The sequence below is a fragment of the Suricata suricatta genome, chromosome 10 (assembly GCF_006229205.1).
Source record: "Suricata suricatta isolate VVHF042 chromosome 10, meerkat_22Aug2017_6uvM2_HiC, whole genome shotgun sequence".
Lineage (NCBI taxonomy): Eukaryota > Metazoa > Chordata > Mammalia > Carnivora > Herpestidae > Suricata > Suricata suricatta.
The window spans coordinates 96,786,715-96,799,093 of NC_043709.1; the positions used below are offsets into that span (position 1 = coordinate 96,786,715).

General features: G+C 37.1%; 1 protein-coding gene across 2 annotated transcripts; it reads right to left on the reverse strand.

The window, feature by feature from the left end:
• Window positions 1–4,202: 4,202 nt before the first annotated feature.
• Window positions 4,203–9,476, reverse strand: CLEC4E (C-type lectin domain family 4 member E). Of its 2 annotated transcripts, XM_029955201.1 has the most exons (6): window positions 9,228–9,471; window positions 8,331–8,423; window positions 7,640–7,729; window positions 6,278–6,429; window positions 5,490–5,605; window positions 4,203–4,507 (listed from the first exon to the last, which is right to left on the reverse strand). In XM_029955201.1, exons 1-6 carry the CDS (start codon window positions 9,262–9,264, stop codon window positions 4,354–4,356), a joined length of 642 nt encoding a protein of 213 aa, XP_029811061.1. In that variant the 5' UTR covers window positions 9,265–9,471; the 3' UTR covers window positions 4,203–4,353. The 2 variants fall into 2 exon arrangements, with proteins under 2 accessions (XP_029811061.1, XP_029811062.1); XM_029955202.1 differs by lacking the exon at window positions 8,331–8,423 and having other exon boundaries at window positions 9,228–9,476.
• Window positions 9,477–12,379: the final 2,903 nt, after the last annotated feature.

Consider the following 12,379-nt stretch of genomic DNA (forward strand, 5'->3'; position numbering starts at 1 on the left):
TATATATATATATATATATATATATATATATATATATATATTTAGCAAAGAGTAAAAATGTAAATAAAAGTATCAGTTAAATATTCCACTCTGAACTCCAGTCCTTTAAATGCCTCTTTAGAGTAATTATGATTATCAATGATTATCAGTTTCTTACTTCTGTGTGTTTATATGTGTTATATCAATGTATGTACATATACAACCTACTGTTTTTATACTAATAGCAACATTATCTGCACTGCCTTAAACATCTTGCAACTTTCCCCCCACAAATCTAAGGGGTTTTTGTTTGTTTGTTTGTTTGTTTGTTTTCATCATGATAAGTGTACTCTTTGATCCCCATCACCTGTTTCCTCCTTTGTCCCACCCACTTCCCCTCTGGTAACCATCAGTTTGTTCTCTATAGTAAAGAGTCTGTTTCTTGGTTTGTCTCTCTCCTTTTCTCCTTTGCTCCTTTGTTTTGTTTCATAAATTCTACCCATGAATGGGATCATGTGGTATTTTTCTTTTCCTGATTGACTTATTTCACTTAGCATAATACTTTCTAGTTCCATCCATTATATTGCAAATGGCAAGATTTCATTCTTTTTTATGATTAAATAATATTCCGTTGTATATACACCACATCTTCTTTAAGCTTCCATCATTTGGCTGTTGTAGATAATGCTCCTATACACATTGGGGTGCATGTATTTTTTTGAATTAGTATTTTTGTACCCTTGGAGTAAATACCTACGCAGTGCAGCTACTGGGTGATAGGGTAGTTCTATTTTTAACTTTTTGAGGAACCTCCGTACTGCCTTGCACAGCAGCTGCACCAGTTTTCATTCTCACAATGAATGCAGGAGGGTTCCTTTTTCTCCACATCCTCCACAACACTCATTTCTTGTGTTTTTTATTTTAACCATTCTGACAGGTATGAGGTGCTATCTCATTGTGGTTTTGATTTGCACTCCTGTGATAATCAGTGATGTTGAGCATCTTTTCATGTGTCTGTTGGCCATCTGGATGCCTTTGGAGAAATGTCTGTTCATGTCTTCTGCCCATTTTTAAATTGGATTATTTGTTTTTTGTGGAAAACATCTTACATTTTTCACTTAAAAATATAGTATGGAAAATGTTTTATACCTTGTTCCATATAAGTAAATTGTGTTTCATTATATTGGTTTATCATAATCTGAAATAACTTTTAAGTGACAAAATATTTCCTTTATATAAGAAAAATCAACCAAACTACATATTGTCACATATGTCTAAGAGGAATAAACATGTTAAGGAAAACCAATATAACTAAACATTGGGTTGCAAGCATAATTTGTTCCAGAAACATGCTTGTAATCCAAAGCACTTGTATATCAAAATGAATTTCCCCATTAAAAATAATGGAAACTCAGGTGATTGATTCATTCCATGCCCCCAAAATATTCATATAAAAATGATTACAATACTGTAATATAATATGAAATAACAAAGAAAATGTAAAATATAAAGAAAAATAAACAAATTTACCTTTGAAAACCTTCATGGCTGGTGTGAGGGAGACAAGAGACAGGAGGGTTATTGTGTAGGGCAACTTTCACTATTACTGATGGAATTGCTGCTTTTTATTGGCTTAATGAAATCTTTTTCTGTGTGGGGGTCATTGTATACACTCCCACGGATGTTGACTTCAGTACAATAGTAATGAACTCTTGCTATACACTGTACTTAATGTAACTGGCAGTAAGGCAGCAGAAGAAAGGGTCTATATCTGCAGGCAGCCTGACCTAACATGAAGCAAAACATTCCTAAACTTACTCTTGTATAGAAAAGCAAAGGACTGTCCATTGGTGCTTTGCAGTGACAAAAAATACACCAGTGCCAGTTGTGGGCAGCTTCCAACATTCTGAAAAATCACTGATTTCTGCCAAACATCATAGTCTGAGACTGAGATCTGAACATGGGAGATGATCACCATAATCCTGCAGCGAGTGATCGAGCAAGCGAGCCAGAGAGAGAGAGAGAGAGAGAGAGAGAGAGAGAGAGAGAGTGAGAGAGGGAGAAGAACCATTGGCTTAGTTGTGATCCTATGACATTTGGTGTCACACACTACTCATATTGTAAGACATTGTTCTTTTATCAAGTTAAAGTTTATTAGAAATGCTTGCTCGTCTTGCAGAACACTCACAGAACAAGTTACTCTCAATCCAAGGCTTTACTATACATTATAGTCACTTACCCAGCTGAATTTTTCCATCTAATGATTACACATTAATTTCAGTGTATGAATTTTGAGGATCTCTCTATGGTGCTGTGTACAAGAAGCATCGTTATTCAAGGTGCCATGTTACTTAAATATTCTTGAATCATCTTATCAGCATTGATTAAAATGTTGTGCAATTCCTATGGATAGGCTTGAGATAGGAAATTGTCAAGCTGAATGTTCTCTTAGAACAATTTGGCTGTTGGACCCTAGCTCTAGCTGAGCGACAGCCACAAATCCAAGTGAGGTTTAGTTATTCAGTGAAAGAGAATAAAGAGCAAAAGGAGCCCTTGGGACGAATGGATGAAATAACCATCTGTTTGGAGCTGAAGGTTAGCCTGGCATTTCCCTAGCAAGGTGCAGTGAAAGCCTTTGGCCAGAAAGTCCACATGTATTTGGAGTAAGAATAAGTTTCAGGACTTGAAGAAGTTTCTTATTGGTTTTATGGGAAAGCACAGTGAGGATACATGCTCTGGCAGGGGTGAAAACAGTATGAAATCAAGAAGAGAAGGCAGACTTTTCAGGAGCCGGAAAGGAGAAGACTTGACACTGAACCTGAATTCAGGGGATTGTTCAAATGTGCTTTGAAAATCCTCTTTTTTATGTGGTATATCTATACAATGGAATATTATTCAGTGATCAAAAAGAATGAAATCTCAGCATTTGCAATAACATGGATGGAACTAAAATGTATTATGCTAAGCAAAATAAGTCAAAGACAAATATACGATTTCACTCTTGTGTGGCACTGAAGATATAAAACAGATGAACATAAGGGAAGGGAAGCAAAAATAATACAAAAATAGAGAGGGAGTCAAACCATAAGAGACTCTTAAACACAGAGAAAAAACTGAGGGTTGCTGGTGGGATATTGGAGGGGGGATGAGCTAAGTGAGTGATGGGTATTAAGGAGGACACTTGTTCGGATGAGCGCTGGGTATTTTATGTAAGTGATGAATCATTAAATTCTATTCTTGAAATCATTATCACACTATATGGTAACTAACTTGAATTTAAGTTTTTTAAAAAAGAAATCTTCTATATAGATAGTTTGAGTTTTATTCCTAGTAAAGCTATTTTTCTCAAGATGCTAATGAAATTGTAAACCCTTTGGCCTTTGGAAATATTTTGATATCCTATAGGAAAATATAAAGGTGGGTCTGCTTCATTGCAAGTTTATGATCTATTTTATAAAAGTTATTAATATTTTTTTCTTGGAGATTTCATATATATCCACTGGATAGCTTCCACAGAGGTGAGTCCAATGAGGTAGGTTTTAAAATCAGTGGTTTGTCTATATCTTAAAAATAAATTGGTTCATTGAGTTGGTATCTGTGACAACTACAAGCTTTGTCAGCATTATGCCAGCTATTGGGTTAATGATAACCAGCTAATGTAATGGATTCGTTGATGGGATTCTTAGTCACCCTTATCTGACTTATGGATATGGATTTGTTATTTGGAATTACAATTAAGCCTCTGTTGTAAGTAATCTTTGACATACAAAATGAACACAATAAAATGCAAAAAGAAAATCTTCTTTTCTGGGCTCTGTACTGGCTGTGTCTCTATATTTTCATATAAATATTCACAAACAAAGCAAATGTATCAAAAGGGGTATTCTTTACTTTTCCCAGATTTGTTAGAGAATTGTTTGGTAAATTTGGAGAAGTCCTGAGACTAAAATAGAGAAAAATGCATGTCAATCAGGATCACAAATTATAACATTCAAAACTATTTATTTTATTTAAAATCTTTTTTTAAATTTTCTTTAATGTTTATTTATTTTTGAGAGAGACAGTGAGAGTGGGGGAGGGGCAGAGAGAGAGGGAGACACAGAATCCCAAGCAGGCTCCAGGCTCTGAGCTGTCAGCACAAAACCTGACGCAGGGCTCGAACTATGGACCGTGGGATCTTGACCCAAGCCGAAGTCTGACGCTTAACCAACTGAGCCACCAGATGCCCCAAAACTTTTTTTATTTATATCAAGAGCAACAAAATCCTGATGAAGTCCCTATGTAGTCTTTATAGGGTGCTGTGTTCACACTCTTGCTCCTGTGTATTTATGCATTCAGTCGTGCTTTCTGTTCTTAAAGGATTTTTTTGGTTATTCAAAGCTTTTTTACTTCAGGCATTTCACAAACCCGAAACATATTGAAGAAACAGGGCACATCATTCCAATTTTTCCTCGGGTTTGAAGAATCTCGTATAGTGGCACAGTCCTCCACTGTTACTATATTATTGGGCTCCCCTTCATCCCAGAAGCTGAAAGAAAGCAAATGTGGGGTACTTAAAATCCTAGCGACAGGAAGCCAAGTGACCAATGATGGTAGGCCAATTACATTTGTGTTGTGTGACTTCGTAACCATTTTGTTAGGCATTACAACTTCCATTTTATTGATGAAGAAAAGAAATCCTGGGAAAGCCAAACCATTTGTCTACATCTTAGAGTTCATGGGTGGTGAAGCCCAACTGGATATTCCTGACTTTCTTTCTGGTCTGTGCTTCCTCATGACTGTAAATCTACAATGAGAAGTTATGGGAAGCACCGATACTCATGAATTGTTTCCTTCACGCTCATGTCTCATCTTATTCTGCACCGAGTTTGTATTAACATAGGTGCATCCTTTGTGGTGTTACAGTGCTTTAGTGAAGCAACTTTCTAAAATCTCAGTGCCTGGCGGCTGTGCTCTTAGAACTGATTTAATCTTCTTGACTTTTGGTTTCCTCAAATACTAAATGAAGATTAATAATATGGGCGTGTCTCCAAAAGGTGTAATTTAGGTAAAATGAAATAATTAATGAGATCAAAACTATGAAAACTCCAAAGGGCTGTGCTCTAACGATGTAAGGACACTATCAGAAAGAAAAGAGACATTATCAAAGGAGTCCCCCTTTCACTCCATAAATTGGCTTTCTCAAATCACTGTTTTTTGTCATATATACTAGTTTGGGGCACAAGACTCTGAATTTCACTCCTTGCCTCCTCTGCATTTCCAATGAATTAGTCTTTGGTTCTAATTCCCTCCTCATTTTTGTCTGTTATTTCCCATTTATTCTTCAGATGGTCTCAGGAAGCAGGATGGGTCCTCATGCTTCCTTCGACTATCTTCTTGCATGTAAAATCACCAAGGATTGACCTGAAAATATCTCATGGGACAGAAGGAGGCTCTGAGAACCCCCATCAACAATGGTCTACTTTGGGACTTGAAGTAGCGTTAAAATTGTTCTGCAAGAAGGAAATTACCTCAGAGATTCTGTGAAAGGTGTGCCATCTACCCATTGCCACCGACCCTCGGTCACCTGGTCTGTCAGTCCAATATAAAACTCTCTCCTTTTAGGTTTTGCATAGAAAAGAAATTCCTAGAGGAGCAACACGATGGAAAAAAAAAGTGGAAGATCAATCATTTCAATTTTGAACAAATGTTGATGGTAGTTGTTATTAAAAGAGATAAAGTAGGATATAGATTATAGGTGACAGAAAAATGACTCTGAAATTGTAAGATCATGGAGGAGTATCTCCTGATTGTTTTTATTGTGGTAAAAATATACAGAACATAGAATTAAACCAACAAAAAAAGGATCTTTAACAGAGGAGTTTCTCAATAACTCATCAAAGTTGATCTACTGTTATTTGTAGCAAAAGCTACTGTATGTATCCAGCATGAAAGATTATTAATTACAGCTTAAAGATAACAGACATACCTTTGGCATATCTGACATAATTGTATGATGTGTTCATCAACACAATAGTCTTTCTACAATGAACTCTCAACCCTTCCCCCCTTTTTCCTGTCTTGGTAATAAAAGAATTGAACATGGAAATTCCTCTTCTTTCCCCCTTAGGTTCTTCTAGTGATGACAATAAGTTACAGTAGGCATCAACTTCTAGACATAGTAGGAACAGCATGCATTTTAATACATTCATTTAACAAATAGTCATTGTGGACCAAACAACATATATATGTATGGAAAGAGGGATAGATCCTGTGAAGAATGTTACATCGACACTGGAGGTGACTGTGCTCCAATTACCTGCTCCTCTAGTGTGTTGATAACAACCAGATGTGCTCCTAAGTTTGAGCAGTTTTTTACACTTGATGCCCAAGACATGGTGTTAGTAGAAAATAAGTAGCAGCTAGATTGAAAATGGACCCAGTTCGATGGACAGCAATTCTTGAGTGAACCTAGGAGGAGAGGTTTCCATGAGTGTCATGTATCAGCTAAGTAAGGAAACAAAGCTTCATCTGGCCTCATGAAGTTCATCATTATCAGTCTTCTGACTGGTACCTTGGAACCCCTTGTTCTTGCTCACTCCCTATCTTACTAGCTAAGACTTTAGAGAATTCCTATGTCAATAAACATAAACAGAAATTCTCTTGTCTTTTGAGACATAATCTTTATTTTCTAAATTAAAAAATTTTTAATGTTTATTTACTTTTGAGAGACAGAGCATGAGTGGGGAAAGGACAGAAAGAGAGGGAGACACAGAATCTGAAGCAGGCTCCAGGCTCTAAGCTGTCAGCACAAAGTCCGATGTGGGACTCAAACCCACGAACCATGAGATCACGACCAGGGTCGAAGTCAGATGTTTAACTGACTGAGCCACCCAGGCACCCTGAGACATAATCCTTATTTTCTAAATGTGTAAGTAAACCCAGTCATACATACAATCTATCTCAGTTATGCTATTAATATAGAGTTCTATTAACTGTTCTTAGAAGGCCAAGGTCAGAGACAGTTATGTATTTTATCTGAGTGACTTCTAAGCAACCATCTCTCATGTTGCCTAAGCAATATGCTCTCAACAAAATCTCCAAACTGGTTGTAGAGATGGGCTAAACTTTTTAGACTTGTAGAGAATAGGAAATTTGGAATATCTCAGAAATATATTCCGTATATTCTTATATATATAGTTTTGTTCCAAGTCTTTGCAAAATGCTACAAGACACTCCTCTGAACCTTAATTTCCTCACCATTAAATTGAGAAAAACTGGACTATTTCTTTTTAATAAACTTCACAGACTTATATATTATATATGTATTTTTTTCTCCTTCACCTCATTGGGAAGCAAGTGAGAAATGAAAAGAAAGTGCACTCTTGGAGATAATACTTTCCACTTCTAGATTTTCTGTTCAGTCATACCTCAAATTTCTTCTGAAAGTTTCCTATATCATACCCAGGATTTCCTGTCCCATGTGATATCACATTTTCAAAGTTCTAGACCTGTCTTCTTACCAATTCCTCATCAGTCTCTGATAGTACAGGCAATATTTTACATTTTGTTTTTGAGAAACAGGACATTATCCAACTACTTTAGTTGTCCCCATATCGAGCTAGAAGCAAAAAAAAATTGATATGTGAATTTTTATGTTCAAATTTGAGGATTATTATACCTGATCCATCTCTGTAGCAGAAGAAGTCTTTGAAATCCTCGTATGGCTGGAACTTTTTCTCATCACAGAGTTGAAAGCTATAATATGTCACTGTAAGGAACAGGGCAGAGTTTACATTAATTATTCTTGATTAAAAAAATTAAGTTTATCATTTTTATATTTGTAACAAAAGTACCAACAATCATCATAATATCTTTTTTTACTCTCTAGCTGTCCTTCTACATGGAAAGACACTGAGAATGACTTACTCAAAGAAAGGGGGGGAATTCACATTTCATAGTTTTCATGATTTATGAAGATGGATATACTTTATTTCAGGTCCAAAGACCCAGAGAAAACAAATATGCTTTCACTTTCTCTTATGCCAGCCCTCCCTTCCCTTGTTCCAAAAAGCAACTTTTCATGTTTCTGGCTAGGTTCCTGTGGAGAAGTTTCCACTAATGATAGAAGTACAAAGGCTAGGACTCAAGGCTACAAAGGAGATGAAAAATGTCTATCATGAAAAACGTGTCAGAGGTCGCTGAAATTTGGTAACTGTTCTGTACTAGTTGAAGTTCTAATGACCTGGAGGTCACTAGGGAAGAAAGTGGAACAGGAATACCCTTTGGGGGTGAACTGAACCCACAGGCAACAAGAACGATTTTACTCTTAATATTCACCAAGGAGATTAAACTTGACCTTTAGAACTCACCAACACATCTGGTAATAAAACAGACACTGAGCAGTAGAATGGAGACCCCAGCAACTGTCCATAAGTACCTTTGGGAAGGGAAGCATCCTTTCTCTGTAGAAAGAAATATGCAAACATGGCCAATCTTCCCTAAGCAAGCTACGAAAGAGATTCTTATTCGACCTTACTTATTTCCTTCCACTTGTGCTGTCTCTATGGAGTAATTCTCAGACTCAACATGCATCCAAAACATTTGGAGAGTTTGTTTAAACACTGATGATGGGACCTCAGCTCTAGAGTTAACAGTTCCTTAGAGCTGTGATGGGGTCAGTAAGTTCCTGGTCTGGGAACCAGCTTTTAGAAGCCCTAGAAGAAGCCATTGCTGATACTAAGACTCATGAACTGTGGCAGATGTGCTATTTTTCCTTCTTAAGTCTCCCAGGCTTACCCCCCTTCTTTTCCTGTTTTTGTCTTTCCTTTTTGCCCTCTCACCTCTCTTTTTCTTGTCTCTCTCCTGCCCTCCTCTTTCTGGTCTCTCATTTCCCTTGCAAGCCCTTTGTAAACCCATTCATATAAAATGTGAGCAATCATCTTGTAGTTCCTCCCTCCCACCCGATAAACATTTTACAGACAGGGAAAGCGAGTTCCAGAAAAGTGAGGTGACTTGCCCAATGCAACATGGGGAAAGGGTGGGAACAGCAGTCTGATTCCATTCTCCCTATAATCCAGCTCAGCAATCCTCAGGCCAACATAGTGTCTCCTGACCACTGTCTGTTCTTTCTCTTGCATTCTGTCTCTGTCTCCCTTCTTTTACTTTAGTGAACACTTTTCCATTGTCCTATTCCTGAACATATTTATTACTGCTCCCCCCCCCAAAAAAAAAGATCTATGAAAGAAAGGAAGAGTTGCAGATTTTACCTGTGCCTTGTGATGTAGATGGTTGGGATGAATTCATTCTCTCTTTCTCTCTCTTTCTCTCTCTCTCTCTCCTTCTCTCATCAGTTTCTGAGTCCAGGAGTATTTTGTCACTAAGATCCAAGGAAAATGAATCCTTTTCTGTTTTTTTTTAGGAAGTCAGCCCTAAGCCATAATAATATTAATTTGTTCTGTGGCTTTGTGTTTCAGTCAGGGTTTCCTTTCTTGCATAAGGAGGCCAAGGGAGTTTACCGGGCAAGTCTCCTCACTTTAGCAAACAACAAAATGGGGAAATGATGAATTGGTAAGTATCAACAGAAATGGGCTGACTGTGGGGAAACATCAGGGGCTTAAAAATACTGTGTTCTTTTGGTGGATAAAATTTCTCTATTTGGGGTGCACAGTTGGCTCAGTTGGTTAAATGTTCGAGTCTTGATCTCAGCTCAGGGCTTGATCTCACAATAGGGAGTTCAAGCCTTGCATTGGGCTCCGTGTTGGATGTGAAGCCTACTTAATAAAAAACTTCTCTAGTTTCTTCCAGGCCTCATTCATTCCCCAGTTTGTCTCTGATATTTGTGGGGCCCACCGCTGCACTCCCAGTTTCACTTCTGAGCTTTACTGTCACTCATTTGTTGGTGGGAAGGAGGACAAACAAAATCTTCACACTCGGCACAGAGCTGGGCACATAGTATATGCATTTGTAACTTAGCCATGTGAGTTTCTTTTCATAGCTCGTGTTTGTTCTTCCTCCTTTGCTTGCATCATTTGAACGTTCTGGATTTATTTTGTGCTGAGTACGTTGTATTGTGGGTTTATATCTCTTCTCTCAAAGTGATCTCATACTTCTGCCCCAGTTGAGCCTCCTTACACCTTACATGGTAAGACTACTTTGCAATTCAGCTCCATTCCTTCTGTTACAATACAGCTTCTGGAACCTTCGAAACTCAGTAGGTATAAGGAGAAATGAATTTGAATGTCAGAAGAATCAATTTCAATTAGACGTTAAAATAAAAACTGTGTTTCTCCTTATATAGTTCACATTATAAAACAAAAATTCCCAAATAACTGGAAAGAATAGAAGGAAATTACCTACTGAGTCTCGAAGGTTCCAGAAGCTGTATTGTAACAGAAGGAATGGAGCTGAACTGCAAAGTAGACTGAAAACGACCATGGACTGAAGGGGGAGGGGGAGGGAAGGAAGCTGGTGATGGTCATGGTGGGGGGCACTTGTAGGGAGAAGCACTGGGTGTTATATGGAAACCAATTTGAAAATAAACTACTAAAAAAATAAAATACAAAATTAAAAGCAATATAAAATAAAATAAAAAAAAACAACAAAAAAACCCCCCACAGAGTTCTCTGGAAGGTTAGTTACCTGTAATAATGTTCCACTCTATTCCTTAAAAAAATTTTAAGAACAAGATCCAGCTGGCCTCTATTGATTAAAAGTCACAGGTGTCAGGAGTCATTAGCTATATATATGTGTACATATAGATGAGAGACTTGGTAATCCCCACACCATTGACTCACAGACTTTTCATATGTTAGAAAATATCCTTGTTCTCACAGGGACTTTCTGTTGTTTCAGTGTATTGCTCAATTTCCTCTGTACCTTCTGTTTTACAGTTATATAGATTTATTGAAGAATGTTTAAAAATTATACATGTATATATTATACATATTTAGCACATGTCTTATCAGCAAATGGCTTTTGACTTATAAAAAGAAATTACATAATGGATGAGTTAAATGAATTATTAAATGAATCATAATGACTATAGTCAGTTATTTATTAATTATGATCAACCAGCAATAACTAGTATCAATAAACAATTATGTTTATAATTTTATGAATACACTATTTGTGAATATTAAGAGTTAATGATTAGTGGGGCGCCTGGGTGGCTCAGTTGGTTAAGTGGCTGACTTCGGCTCAGGTCATGATCTCGTGGTTTGTGGGTTTGAGCCCCACGTTGGGCTCTGTGCTGACAGCTCAGAGCCTAGAGCCTGTCTTCAGATTCTGCATCTCCCTCTCTCTCTGCCTGTCCCCTGCTCACTCTCTGTCTCTCTGTCTCTCAAAAATAAATAAAACATTTAAAAAAATTTTTAAAGAGTTAATGGTTAGCATCTTACCAGCCAAAATAAGTATGTTTTTATCCTTTGTTTCATTACTTTTTCCAAATTATAAAAGTTGTATTCTTCTCTTATGAGAAGAATATGGCAAGTAAAAGACCTTCCATCTGTCCTTGGGGTGTCTTTTTAGTCAACCATGATTGATTTTTTTTAACATTTTTATTTATTTTTGAGAGACAGAGTGAGAATGAGCATGAGTGGAGGAGGGGCAGAGAGAGAGAGAGGGAGACACAGATTCTGGAGCAGGCTCCAGGCTCTGAGCTGTCAGCACAAAGCCCAGCTTGAACCCACATACTGCGAGATCATGACCTGAGCCAAATTTGGCTGCTCACCCGACTGAGCTACCTAAACACCCCTTGATGATTTCTTATTTATACCTTGAGATATTTTCCAAGCTTATATAAGTGGAGTTTATATAATAGATTTTTATTCTTTTTTTTTGGTCAAATAAGATCATACCTGTAATACTTTCATGTTTTAAAAATTACTTTTATATTCATCACTGTACTTGGGTATCTATTTTCTTAATTTTACTGTTTAAACTTTTTCATAATTTATAAACCAGGCACAAATAATTTCTAGTTTTCCTTCCTCTAATGCATGAGGTACTGACTCCCTTTATACATTTGCAAGTGCACATTTTTTTGGCTCACTGATATATGCCAAATGTTTTAAAAAATCAATATTTGGCTTGAGCTTTCATCACAGAATAACATTCTGGGACATAAACATGAATATAAAATTTAGTCTGAACAATTTTCATCACAATTTTTTGAAAATATTTCATTCTTTTAAGTACTGCCTACCCCCAATGTGGGACTCAAACTCACAGCCCCAAGATCAAAAGTTGCATGCTTCACTGACTGAGCCAGCCAGGTGCCCCTCACTGCGATTTAATATTAAAACCATATTAGGTAGGGGCACCTGGGTGGCTTTGTCTGTTACGCATCTGACTCTTGGTTTTGGTTCAGGTCATGATCTCATGGTTTGTGAGTTTGGGCCCAGCATTGGACTCTGTGCTG